At 32.4% G+C, this 14,762-nt stretch overlaps 3 protein-coding genes across 3 annotated transcripts; 2 read left to right on the top strand and 1 right to left on the bottom strand.

Moving 5' to 3' along the window:
- Nucleotides 1-233: 233 nt before the first annotated feature.
- TRIADDRAFT_32688 (uncharacterized protein) lies at nt 234-518 on the bottom strand (the record flags this gene model as incomplete). The annotated part of the gene is made up of 1 exon (XM_002117479.1): nt 234-518. A coding segment is annotated over one exon (285 nt), but the record flags the coding sequence as incomplete, so codon positions are not given.
- A 7,164-nt stretch (nt 519-7,682) lies between these two features.
- TRIADDRAFT_4073 (uncharacterized protein) lies at nt 7,683-8,423 on the top strand (the record flags this gene model as incomplete). Its single annotated transcript, XM_002117527.1, has 1 exon — nt 7,683-8,423. A coding segment is annotated over one exon (741 nt), but the record flags the coding sequence as incomplete, so codon positions are not given.
- A 2,571-nt stretch (nt 8,424-10,994) lies between these two features.
- On the top strand, nt 10,995-11,459 carry TRIADDRAFT_32712 (uncharacterized protein; the record flags this gene model as incomplete). Its single annotated transcript, XM_002117526.1, has 1 exon — nt 10,995-11,459. One exon carries the CDS (start codon nt 10,995-10,997, stop codon nt 11,457-11,459), a length of 465 nt encoding a protein of 154 aa, XP_002117562.1.
- Between the last annotated feature and the right edge of the window lie 3,303 nt (nt 11,460-14,762).

The following is a 14,762-nucleotide window of genomic DNA, read 5'->3' as shown; positions in this document are numbered from 1 at the left end:
CTCTTTGAAAGGTTTCACAAGTCCGTTTTTACCCATCATATTAGGGAGAAACTAGATATTATCCAAATAGATTGGATGGATGGTATAGCACTTGAAGCAGAATTGGTTGATGTTGTTGCATTGGTTGGGATTGGTGTTGTACCTGCAGGTTTTATAGTAGGAGGGATAACATTCTTGAAAGGACATAATAACCAGTCTTGTTTACCGTAGCACTTTGCCTCTTTAACAGGATCTCAAATTCCTAGATGAGTAATATTAACGATTCGATGAGGTGTGCGATTCTTATTCCAAACGCAGTTAGGATCACCAAGCGCGATACTATTCGTTAAGCCGTCGCCGTCATTGTCGTTTTGACATAAAGCATTCGTCCAAGTATATGTTGTTTTTTTAAAAGCTATACCAAAAGGATTTAATGCTGCACTAGCTGAGCTAGCATTATGCGAAATTGTGCAAGACCAATTGGTTTGAAGATTGCAATGATTTGAAAATCTGTTACCATTAAGTAATCTGTTTTCATATCAATTTTGCACTGGAAAAGGCTGTATAAATTGCATTACCATGATCATAATACTTATGTGAGTAAGTTAGACATAAGCAGATGCCATTCTAATCGTTGATTTCTTAAACGAATAAAGGATCACTTTAAACTGATATGAGAATATGATCGCGAATAGCCTTATACATATGCACTTCCATTCAGTTTTCCTTTCTTTTCGCCGATAAAAAAATTTGAAAGAATTTTCATTTAGATAAATTACGCTTCTATTCAAGTTTTCTTTCATTAGAAAAGCGTCCATACGATTTTATTCAATTTAGTTCACTATTCTAAAAAGTGGATGAATGAAATAAAAGGCATTAAAGTGATTCCATTCTTAAAGTGTTTGAAAATAGGAATAAAGAGATGTAAAAATCATTTTCGATTTCTTTCTGAAGCTATGATTGAATACAATACTAATTCAAGCCGGTATATTAATTATCCATATTATTAGCTATTGCTTCCAAGCAAGCTATGAAAACGGAAGCGAAAGTAATAAGCTGATGTTATTTTCTATTTTGTTTTATTGCTTGGATATGAACTAATACATACATTAAAAAAATACTGAAAGTAGATAGGTGTCAATTTAAAAATCACCGTAACTACCAGTACTATATCCTAATTCGTATCAGATACAATGACTGTGTCCAACATTGACTCTTTTATTTCTGTCTTTACAATTTTATTGCTTTAATAAAGATCGTTTTTTGGCCCATCTTACTTTTATTTCTGCTTTATGGATATTAATAAAATCAATTTAATTATTTATCTGTACATTGGATAAATCAATAGGATTAACAGCTATAATAATGATCAAAGTCAAATATATTGATAGCTCTTGCAGTAGAGCTTAAACTCCCAGAGTAAACGATAACAGAAAGACTCAAGAAATGAATCAATTTAAAGGAAATGTTTATTTTCATACCGAATGATGAAGCCTCAAAATCTTCATAACTTAATCGATTTAGTATTATCGTCGTTTATAAGAGAAAGTTTCGACTGGGACTTGCGGCATAGGTAGTGCAGTAATCTCTCTTTTATACTTATTTACGGATGATCATTGGATCTGGAGTATTCTGTCATTATAATCTACCAGAATAGCCAAAGTATTCAAGTTAATAAAGGATCTTCCAGTAAAAAATAGGCAAATTTTCATTACAATTTAATGGCTATTACATGACTAAACGATCAAAATGACATTGCAAAAACGACCGGAATCGTGACCTTGATATCCATGAACTTGGCTGATAACGGTATTTATTGTCATTTAATCAATACGAACTAATTTTTTTCCAATTTTCTGATTGAAATACCATCATGCTAATTTGATACATATCATTTCAATGCAACCATTTGGCGTATTTCTCACCGAAAGCAACGATAATCGGCGATCAAGCATGAATATTATTACTGTCAATGTGTTTTGTGCCAGTAAACAGATAGGTTGGATAAACCATTACCTTCAGATTGTTACTGCTGTTATATTTTCCCTGCCAATTCATGACATTGGGCAAAAGTTGTAACATCTGGTATTTCATATTCTGATATATGACGTCATAAATAAGTCCAAATTCTCAATTTATAACCGTAGAAGGATGCTGTGCTATATTATACTCGATGGTGATAAATGAACGGAAAGGGCACAATTAAAATGCTAATAAATGATTTCATCCACCATCTAGAATGATTTTTCTAGCTGTAAATAGAAATTAGATATAAAATAGGATTTTTGAACTATAAATTAGCAATGAATTTATTTCGTGTTCTGCTAGAAATTTAACCAGCATTAGCAGCATTATTATTGCTCTCCATCTGCATTATCTAGGTGGTAGCCATGTCATAAAATAGTAAAGAATTATAGTATATGCAGATAGGATAGCTAGAAATGAGGTTTGCCATTGTTTACTTGAAGAGTTTTAATATTATTAAAGCTGTTTTATAATTACTGCCAATTTTCTATCCTATTCCTTAGAATTCGAATATGATTAGAGATTTCAAATAATAGTTTCTATAAGGAAAATCGACGTAAAATTTCGATATTGAGACATCATGGCTAGAAATAAATCGGTAGAAAGCACTTTATTTCCACTCTTTACTTTGCCTTTGAAAAATTAAGTGCTTTTATTAGCTCTGCAGTTTTAGTGAATTAGGCCTGCTTACGCTTGCGTAAAAATTGTGTACATACTGTGTGACATTTAAATAAACAAATTGATAATTTGTCATTTTATATAAATTAACCTGTCTATGTCTTGTACAAAGAAATTAGACTTCAAGAAATTTATTAAAATTATTCATAAAACAATTAAGTTAGCAGCTCTTCATTAAATCAATAAGTACATATCTGTTATTTTCATTCAATTCATACCAATGGTAACGTACTGTCGCTGTCAGTGCTAAAATGCTTCTTCAAGCTATTGATTATAATCATTATCGATAAAGAATGGTTGCTTCCATTTTAGGTAATCCATAATCCTGAATAATATCATCCGTCTAAGGCCAGCATGTACAGAACAATAACACAGGTATAAAATTGTTAAGTAATTATTAATTATTTATATCAGTAGTTAGCATTTGGTAATGGAACGATAATTTAGCACTTCGGATCGACCAATCAATCAGCTGTTTGATAATTAAGAATTCTTACGAAACTATTATTCTTATTAACTGTTAATCCACGTTCAGAATTTCGGTATGACATAACACTGCATCACAGGCATGATACAATATTTCACACAATACATTGCTTGAATGAATAGTCATAAAAGACTTGCCAGGCTCATCACTATTATCGCTAACTCAAATCTTTGATAATTATATGGTCACAATTCTACAATTGTAACGGAAAAATTTAAAAGGAAAACGAGAAATACAACACTACGAGCCTACCATCAGATTTGTCCATCTCAATATCTACCAAAAAGACAACTCTAAATACTGGCGATCTCGCTATCGTCAGACAATCGGTAATCATTATTCTATCTTTTGAACAAACTGAACTCTGACTTTATGTTGTAAATATTAGTTAATTTACAGTACGATTAGAATGACATTATCGATTATCAATACCCAAATAGATAATACTATAGATAATACCATAGAAGTAAGCATTTATCTATTAAACTATATATAATATTATATTGTAATATTATATATTACATCATTGCTATTTAAAGTAAAGCAATCTGTGACTTAGTTAAACTGTCAGTTGTTCGATATATAGTAGGATGATTGTAGATGATGGCGTGCTCAATAAGTAATATAATTATTAACTCTCGAGTAAAATAAGGCAAAGGGATGTTGTATCGCGTTATGGATAAGCTATTACAGGCAGAGAAGTGAATTCTTCTCTGACAGATAGATATTAATTAAACCTTACTTTTAAGGTTAAAGCGATGCTGGCTATATTACGTCATATTAGAGATTTTCTCGAATTAATAACTCAAATTTCGACTCTGCAATTGCAAATGTTGAGGATCAAAACCCTTTCATCGTATATTTAGACTAGCTGTTAAATCACCTTTTGCTAAAAGTACATTAAAAGCTTGCTTGTCACTTTTTCCGTATGCATGATTTACCTAGTTTCTAAAGTTACTAATAAAGTAAAGCTACGTTGAGAAAGTCTACGATAAGAAATATTCTTCGAAATGTAATAAAATTCCACTATATGGTAGTAGATTGTAAATATCGTTCAGTAATAAGGGGCAATTTAATATGTATATTAAGATAAATTAAACTTCCGATACTAATTTAATTGCATTAAAGCAATTCACTTATTGTAGATTATTAAAACCAAGAGTTTCTATCGCTTAATAACATCATTTACGGAACTTGTTTACCAAAAATCATTATCTTTGCTAGTCTTCAATCTCGCGATATACAAAAGGTATAGAACATAAAGGAAATTTCCATATCCTACTACGTTTAGATAATTTGTTTTAACAGAGCTTCGGATCGACGGCTTTTGAAAACTAGTCAATAAGATTCAACAAATCTTCTAGGCAACTAAATCCATGCTAAATGTTAATGATAGAAGTCAAAATAGCAAGATTTCTTTCCATGACATGAATGCTTTCTCACTGCAATATTTTGCTCTAGGTTTTCAAAAGTTTTGCAAATAAATAAAATGTAATCAATAAATGGTTACCTTGTTTTGCATTATGTGAATGTAGACGGGTTTTTAATTTCTATCTTATGCAAAGCTTGGCCTAGCTTTCCATGGCCATCATACCGTGGTTTATGAATAAATTCTGTCTCATGAACATGCGGTTGTTTTACATAACACTTTGTTTCACTGCTTACTTTTGTACTAATGTTATGTAGAAGTTAATGCTGCAAAGGCAAATAAATAAGCTTTAGGTTTACTATTCAATCGCTTCCCTTTTCTTATAGTTGATTAAATCGCATAATGAGTTTATACTTTAATTAAACATGATTGATCGCTGTTATGATGCCGTATTATCCCAAGCACGTGCCATGATCATAGCGGATTAAAAATAACTTCTAATTATTGGAATATCTAGTGATAATCTTTGATATAATTAGAAGTATAATTATCTACTACGAACGCTGATGAGTTTGAAATAAGTAAATTAGCGTATTCTATAGCACACAATAATATTTATTATTTACTGATGCACAGCATCAACTTTAATTCAACCTTTATTTTTGCCTTATGTTGCTTACATTTCGCGTATGTCCGTAACATCCTTAATTAGTGATATCATATAAGAAAATCTTACGCTCGTTCAGCATGATAATAATAATTGTAAATTTTACCCTATTCCTTACGTAGAACCTAATTCTCCGAGCGTTGTAAATCATCAGTTAATATATAATATTTTAAGGTTAACCCTGGTGGCTATGCAGTCTATGGATCGAAAGAGTGAATTTATGTACAACTTGAATTAAAAGATTAAGGTGGATCCCTTTCTAATAAAGACGACCAAAAATAAATAGAAATGGCCAAATTTCGGCACGCGATCGATAATTTTAGCGTCCAATCAACTTTTTAAATTGTAGGCAACATCTGGTAAAGGGATCATTCACACGAATAAATGAGAAAAACAGAATTTTTCAAATTCATCGGATGCGACTGAAATAGACAATGAATAGCCTATGATACAGATGTTGACCAATTTGGTTCAATTTGTCTAATAGTATTAGCAATTTGTCATTTTAGTTTTAGTTGTATTAAATCGCCATCATGAATAATCCCGATGAAAGTCCTCGTACTAATCGTCTATCCAAAATGATTAGAGAATCGCGTTATCGTAAATTAAAACGATGTAAAGTTTTAGTTGTAGTTTTAATTGCTGTTTTCTTTTTCGCCATGATTATAACTAGTCAGCCTGAGCATCAGCAATCATCTAAGGATAAGAAATCGCACCAGCAGAAAGAGAAAATATCACCTCTAGACGAGAGAAAAAATCTTCAAAATGCGGCTAAAAATTACATCAATAGCAAATCAAAATCGGTTCGTTTAAAGTCCAATTCTGTTGACAGTGGCAGTAAACTCTCGCCTAAACTTAAGCAGAAATCATTCCATCAATCATCTAAATTGAATTCCAATTTTTATAAGTTTGAATCTAAAATGAATGATACATCAAATCAGCGTAAAAAAATTCAGATCATGCAACAATTGAGTAAGAAAAAATTGGATACCTTCAAATTGCCGTTTAAGCAGTCATTACCGAAAAAGAAACCTAATAATACCTTTGCTTTAAATAAAAATGATGTTTACTCTCAAGCCTTTGGTAATAAATTGAAAAAAAATCCTTCGAACGTCATTCATCGGCAATTAAGCAATAAAACTTCCAACGGTTTAAAAAGCAAAGGTGTACACCATCGTCACCAGGGGCATAAAGGATTGGTTATCGTACCTTCTAAAAATGCAACTTCCAAAGGTGCCATCAAGAATTCCAAATTAAATTCATCTCTTTCCAGAAATAAAACTGAAATTGCAAGGAAGAAAACAAAAGTAAAAGCCCTGTCAAAACTTCGCCATGGCCATAAAAATGGAAAATTATCTCATTTAAAAGGAAAAGTTAAATATCAAGATTTAAAAAAAAAGAATAGAACTTGGCACCTTCATACTAAATTGCCGATCAACGCAAAAAAAGTAGCAAAAATCCAGAAGGGAAAGAAGATTTTTATTAAAGCTAAGGAAAAAGTACCGGACTCCGATGACAGTTTCGATGATACTTTAGGATATGAAGATGAGCTGGATCCTTATCAAGAAGAAGATCCTTATGCAGAAATCTCCGAGAATGGGAAAGAAAAATCAAAACCAAATCAATCGAAAACTGTCAAGACATCTAAGAATAAATCAATTATAAGTGGCGGCAGAGAGTATGATAAGAATACTCTTGGGTCTATTGAGTTGGATGAAATTGATAGCGATGATGATGAAGATTCTCCATTGGATGAAGAGGAAGAAAGATTAAATGATGAACAGGAATCGTTTCCAAAATCTAAAATATCGAAATCCTCGAACAAAGCACTAACGGAAAAGAATGCTAAGGGAAAAATGAACCTAAAATTGGGGAAATACAAAGCCAAGAAGAAAAATCGTTACTCAATGGATCGCCAGACCGTCAATACAGGAGATAAAAATCGACAAAACTTGATCGACACAGACGAAGAAGAATCCGATTCTATGGATACAAGCAATATTCAGAACTTACCATCCAAGAAGAACTTAAAATTTCGAATTAAGACAAAGAAAACATCAAATGTCACAAAATTACGATCACTCGGTAATTCTACCATAAGACTAAGAGCAAATCAATCGGTTAGAATGCATAAGAAGCAAAAAATGTCAAGACTATCGAGTTTACAAGAAAGAAAATTGGGTATTAAAAAATCAATTAATAAAGTTCATTCGGATCTATCTAGACGGCAACATTTAAGTAGAAAATCAGGAAAAAAAGCGCTTATGCCATCGGTGGTTAAGCATAAAAAACAAAATTATGAATTAGATCCAATGGAAGGCGAAACTTGGCCATTGCAGATGTTACGCCAGCCCAAATCTATTAGTAGTCCATTAGAGAGGCAGATCATCAATCGTCTACCCAGAATCAAAACAATTCTGATATGGAGCCAGCATCCAAATCGTCATCAATCTGAAGCTGGTATTGATTTATCCTGTGGACAGCATCATTGTCGTGTTGTGCGAGATCCTAGCCAGTATACTAAAAGTGCTGCGGTCATTTTTCAAAATTACCGAAAGGAATTTAGCTCTTTCCAATACTTCCCCGAGATGAAATTGCGTCCTGAGCAACAATTATGGATTTATCATAATCGACGTAGTCCAGTTTATAATCAACAAGCTCATATTAAAATTTTACGCTTTCATTTGGCCATGTTTAATCTAGTAATGAGTCATACTCATGATGCTGATTTAATCCATCATTATGGATCGATTACAAAAGGCAATTTTCAGCAGCAGTTTGATCCACAACGAAATTATGCTCAAGGAAAGACAAAATTAATGGCATATTATTCAGCAAGATGCAATCATCAAACCAAAACTTTCCTAAATAATTTACGACAATTTATTCCAATTGATGCTTATGGACCATGTGGGAATATCACATGCCCTAATGGGACTCAACACTGTATGGAAATGATTGCTCGAAAATATAAGTTTTTACTTATTATGGAAGATTCTATTTGTCGTGATTATGCTACTCAGGAATTGTATACCCGTGGTTTAAAATATGATATTGTGCCTGTGGTTGTTGGAGGTGCCAATTATGAAGATCCAAGGACTGCACCTCCGTATTCTCTCATAAATGTTTTCAATTTTGCTAGCAGCTATCAACTAGCAAAGTATTTAAAACAACTCGATAATGATGATACATTATATAATCATTATTTCATGTGGCGTTTACACTACAAAGTCGACAAGGGAAATGATATTAGCGATTTGTGCGGCTTATGCAATAACTTATATGATAATAAATGGGTAGCAGATAAACGAAAATCGACACATTACGATTTATGGAAGAAATGGGGAGATGCGGAACGTAACTGTCTTTTCTACCCGACTGAATTAAATGGACAGACAAAGCAACAAATTGACAATATCTATGCTATATCGGAAGAACATCATGGAAAATTCACATTAACTTAAATTGATAAAATAGATATTGCCATAACTAACGCAAGATGTTCTCCAGACCATTGTTAGCACTAAGAAAAATACCTAAAGCTATCCTAGGGGTGGTTTAGTAAAATGTAATCATACTGCTAAAGATACTGAAAATATAAATTCAACTCAACTACTACGGGAATAACTTAATATAAGAAATAAGTTCTAGACTACTTATAGGCTCATTAGTTTCAAAGTGAATTCTAAAAATGGTGTAATAAATGAAATCAAGTACAAAATATACCGCTTATCATATTCATCGATTCATAATATATGCCATTTTAAGTTAAAATGCTTTGCGAAAGGCCGATGAAACATTTAGCGTATTTAAATGGAAAAGTTTTTGCCGTTAAATTGTTTCGAAAGTTCTGTTCAATATGGTACTTAAATTAAATAGTAGATGTTTATTTTAGACTCCCAGTTTTAATTAGAAATTTATGGCTTATGATTATCATCGTATGCGAATGGTATCATTCAAGACTGGATGTATTTAATGCGAACAAACGTTAAGAAATTCTGAAAATCTCAGATGTCAATCTTTCATGTATTTAATCATAATTAAGTTTAACTAATTAGCGGCTATGATACAGATGTTCTACATAATCTTTACGACACTCACGCTTCTTATATCGTAAGACTTGAAAATTTCTTATATAAATTAAAATCATAACGGAGATGTTGTACCAGAATACTTTCTTTACATTATTCGGATATTACTATTTTATCAGTTGATTCCAAAATATGACGAATTTTACTTCTGTTATTAACAAGCGTTAGAATATAACCTTAAACTTGGTGAAAGAAAATATCTTCAATTTGTCATTGCTGTGAATACCATGTTAAAACAATTAATATTAAAGTATTATTATTATATCTGAAGGATCTTTCATTCTTACAGTATCGATAAATCAACGTTGCATCAATATTGGTACGTATAGCTGATTGGGAACAACATTAATGCATCCAAATTCTATAACTTGACATTAATTACAGCGGATAACTAATTATTATTAACGCTATTAAGTATGAAGATTCACTGACCCAGCAGGTAAAAATATTCCTTGACGTATAGACGATCATATAAAGTAAAGCGTGAATCGGTATCGACGCTAGTTCAAAAAGCATGAAGTCTTGATGACCTGACGCGTGAAACTATTTACCACACATACATTGATGGATATATAAGTATAACACTAGTTTTACAGTTTATGGACGCTAGTAATAGATATCCAGCAGGTATGCATATTTAAGCCTTCATACAGCAAGTAGTCCGTTGAACTACAATTAATCAGTAGATATTAATACTTAATGTAAATACAGTACTGATAACTATTCCTGAGTTAAATTTACGAATTCGGTATATAATTATAAATGGCCCCAGCAAGTAGTTGTTGTTAATCATAATCTCTATATTCATTGAATAAAGTACAGAATTGCTATACCGCTTCTCGGATCTACCATAAGGTGGGATATATGATAATATTAATGATTAATTTTGAATATCGATCCTTAATAATTAATTAATCACAAAAATATCTGATTTACATTAAGTCGGTTATAAAATCAAGTAGTTGATTGAAAGCATACTACGCAAACTCATTATGCAACTGAGCAAACGCATTTTATCCGTCTAATATTAGTACTAGAGTCTCCAGTAGCAACTCTTCAGCCCTTTTTAGTCATATACTTCTCAAGTTTATCTATCTACTAGTACTAATATATCTCGTAGTCCACGTTTTTGGCTTATAAAACGCCTTGATATAGTATTATAGGAGAAGAAGAAATCTTCACCACCGATTAAAAGTCCTAAACCATTTTCCGCACTAGGTTTGACCAAAAGATTGTCAATTCTAGCTAGTATTTCTCTACATTCGATTTTTCCTTCTCTGTGCTATCAGCTATTCCATTGTCTCTATAACAATCGTCGACTAGATAAGAATAGATTAGTAGACAATCGAAAATCATCGTTAGTCTGATTCTCTGTCTGATTGGTTAGCGATCCAATTAAATGAGTCTATTGCTATTGCTGGTAGGCGAAGATAACGAGCCCATATACACTAATAGAAGATAGTGGATAACAGTGGCATCGCAAGCTGAAGATTTCATCGTGAGTTAAGGCGGATTGGCTTCTTCAAACCAAGTTGTTAACTGAAGTCTTATTCTTGGATCTGGTGATACTTGCATTAGGGATTGCTTAGCCATTTAGAATATTGATAAAAGTGACAAGTTAGAATTGGCTTTGGTTCTATTTTGAAATTAATTTATAATTGACAAGATCTCCCGTGTATTTCAACGTCAACGATCGCGATGAATTTGTGGCTAATAATCAAGTGCTTGTGTGTATTTCAAGTTGTTTGTATTAATGGTTACAGCGATTTTACTGAAAAAATCCCAAATGGTGTAAAAGTTCCTAATCCATGCCATGAGGACATCAGTAATCCCTGGCTTGGGGTTGGCCATCAATCATCTGGCGGCGCTGATGCAAGGAATTCATTTGGTGTTGATTTTGCTAATGCTGGCTATACGTGGACTAAATCACTTTGTCAGATGGATAGTGATGGAGATGGAAAAACAAATGGTGAAGAACTTGGCGATCCTGAGTGTACATGGGCTGTAGGTGCAACTCCGTCAATCTCAACCGGTCTTTCTCATCCAGGAATCTGTGAGCCGCTCAATTCTCCTACGTGTTGTGGTCAGAAGCAGTCATGGCTAAGTTGCAATATCGATTGCCCAAATAAGACGGAAAACAAACCATCCAACACCGAACTATAATCGTACTTACATGCAAACTACATCGTAGCATTAATGACCAACGTGTCAAATGGCTTTAATTCTTTCTTTTAAAAAGTGTGAAGCGTATTTCCTAATATTTTTCTACTATTTAAGATGATGAGAATATCACTATAGCTAGGTATTGTAATATGAGCTTAAAAGGAACGAGTTAGTATTTTTGTAATCAAGGCAGTACTTGCACTCTTAAATTTGTTTGATGATTACTGCATCGAATTCCTGTCTAAAGTAAAACTTTAGTGTATTTTGTCTTGAATGATCACAGATGAAGTCCACGTTATCGAAAATAAATTAAATACAATCTTATTCTAATAGCTAGTTGAATACTTAAGTTTACGAAGACGTATACAGGCATCGAAAGGATGTACGTGTGTACATATATGTTATATATTAATACATATATCGTAAGTTACCGGTACGGTATACAATTATCGCTTAAATGATCTATAATTAAATACATTTGCCAACCTAGATTAATCGTAAACCGTAATTAAGCTAAGCAAGATTAATAACTACAGATTGTCAGTATTTGTAGATCTTAGAAGTCCAGGTTCTTTAAGTTTTATAAGATCTAAAAATAGCCGAATAATGATAGGTTATTTACTTCCAGGCAATCCATTTTAAAAATTGTTATGGTGAAAGAAAAACACTCTCTTGTCGATGCAAGTACTGTAGTATAATTAATTATAATCCTTGAAATCGCCTCGTAACTCGTAATAGCAAGGGCTAGTAAACATGCCCTCGTTAATGCCGGCCTTACCGTACTTTGTAAGTTTGAATGGGTTCGATTTTAAAACTAACTAAACTGAATTAATATAGGCATATTTGGCGTCCTGATTCTATCGCTTTCGAGAAAATTTTGATCGCAGTAATCGTACTGATTAAAAATTTTCATTTTTTAATGGCTATTTGCAATTGATTAAACCAAGTATAACCGATCACTTCCTTAGCAAAACGCTAGATAACTGGTAATCATTTCCTGGTAAAGGTACTCTATTTTATTTCTATTGGCTGAATATCATGTCCAAACACTATAATATAAAAAGAAAATATGTAATATTGCATTCTATTCGTCAACTGATTATCAATTTTCATCACACTTCAAGAGAATACAGTTTGACCACAAGTAATGCTAGCATGATAACTCTTAGTTTATTACGCCACAGTTACTTTTATTGCACTATTTAAGGTACTTCATGACATTACAGACCTTAAAAACTCTTCTAATACTGCATGACTCGTGCAACCTATAACGAATTTAAACAGGCATCAGTTTGGTTTATTACATTTTAATACATCAAAGTTGTTCATTATGAGGTACTTAGTTCTTAAAACGCCTAACAATAAGGAGTGATCTTTGCTAGCATTTATATAGGATAATTACTGTATACCGAATAAGAGGCTTAAAAATATTATCCAGATTCTTTCTTCCTTTGCTACTAATCTCCAATACTGTCATGTGAAAGTACTGTAATATTACACGGAATCTTGCAAAGCTATCTCCTAATTTTTGGAAATAGATTCTGTTTCGAAAAGAGTTATTGCAGAATTATAATCACAATCAATGGAGCTGTTTAAAATGGCAAAGGATTGTCTATAAATAATTCCTATAGCTTCAGACCCGTTTGCAGTTGTTGTTATTAATCATCAGAATAGGTAAATAATGCTCAATATGTCTCACTATGATAATAACATTGCATAGAATATAGCTGCTTCAGTGTCTGTTTGAGTAATACTTGTTATGTCAATATACATTAGACAGCTAACAATTAGTAGAGTCTTTTTTGGAGTTTATTTGCCTACTGATCAAAGTGTACTGGTTATGTTGTTATACGAGTATGTCCATATAAAGGGGCAGATTAAGTTGAAACTCGAATTTGGATGTATAAATTGTCTCTTTAAGTAGTCCTATAAATAAAAGAGGAAATTTAAACTGTAAAATTTATATTCATTACTATCAACCGACTAAAAGTTTTTAACTAATCCACTTGTAAAATGCTAGAGTTGAATTATTTAATGTATTTTTGGGGGCTAGATAGCTTGGTACCTCAAATGATTACTATTTAAGGCTACTTCGTGACACTAATCTTTTATACCCTCTAGATCAGTTATTTGAACAGCTGTAATATATATCAAACTTCTATTCCTAATGGTGTAATGAATGCGCCTCACTATAACTATCTTTGTCAAATAGTATTTTCTAAAAGGCTTTTATTACAAAGTTTTAGGAATGGTAGAGCAATAATTAATTACTACAAGAATCTAGTCTAAAATCTAAAGTATTCCGAGCTCGAAGCGAAGTGTAATCTCTTCTCTCCTGTAGGCTTATCTCTGCAGTTCTTATAAACATTTCGTTAAAACCATTTATGACAGCTTGATTCATATACAATCAGGCATGAATCATCAAACAAAATGCTTTTCTCTAATTGTACATCATTTTTTACAATCTAAATCATTCTACTTAAAATGCCACTACTCTACTATTTACATCTAGGCCCATTCTTCGAAGGGCATCTTAACAACTACAGTGTTTCTAGCTACATAAATCTTGCACGATAATTAGTCAACATGTAAAAGTACTGTACAGTAGTACACGGATACACGCTAAAAAGTTACTGAATCTCTGACAGGTCTATCAAATAGTAATACTATCTGTTAAATGAGCACATTATCGTAAACCGTCAGCAAAGCGAAGGGAGCTTGCACTAGTATCTTTTCAAAGTAACCTAACTATATCAAATATAGCTATCCGCATAATCAAATATGGATGCATCACTACAAAATGGTAATAAGGTACGTAACCATCGCAATCCTAGTTTGATCTGGTCTGGTATTGGTGATGAAGTTTCAGCGCGTGCGGGTACTAGAAATTGATTTGGAATCGATTTTGCTAACGCTGGTCACAGTTGGACTACATCACTATATCACAAAGATAGCGATGGTGATGGCAAGACTATTGGTCAAGAATTTGGCGATCCAAATTGTATCTGAACTTTAGGTTCTCCTCCAGCAAGTACGACTGGTCTATCATATTAGATTATAAACACCGTGTAAAGTGGCTTTAATTAATGACTAAAGTTCCGAATTTGAGCGTAGATCATTCAGGCAATCCTCTTACAAATGCACGTCACTTGATGTAAAGAAATATGGATATACACGAATATTTAAGCATCAAATGATGATTTCGTTCAATGTTGGCTTAATATTATGTTAACTAATCTTAATTTAAAATTTTATCATTAATCAGGTAGCTATTTCTTATGAAACTACTGTAGACCGTATTAT

Source organism: Trichoplax adhaerens, genomic scaffold (genome assembly GCF_000150275.1).
Source record: "Trichoplax adhaerens TRIADscaffold_25 genomic scaffold, whole genome shotgun sequence".
NCBI lineage: Eukaryota > Metazoa > Placozoa > Uniplacotomia > Trichoplacea > Trichoplacidae > Trichoplax > Trichoplax adhaerens.
Note: the sequence above shows the minus strand (reverse complement) of the source record. Positions and strands in the feature narration are given on the sequence as shown.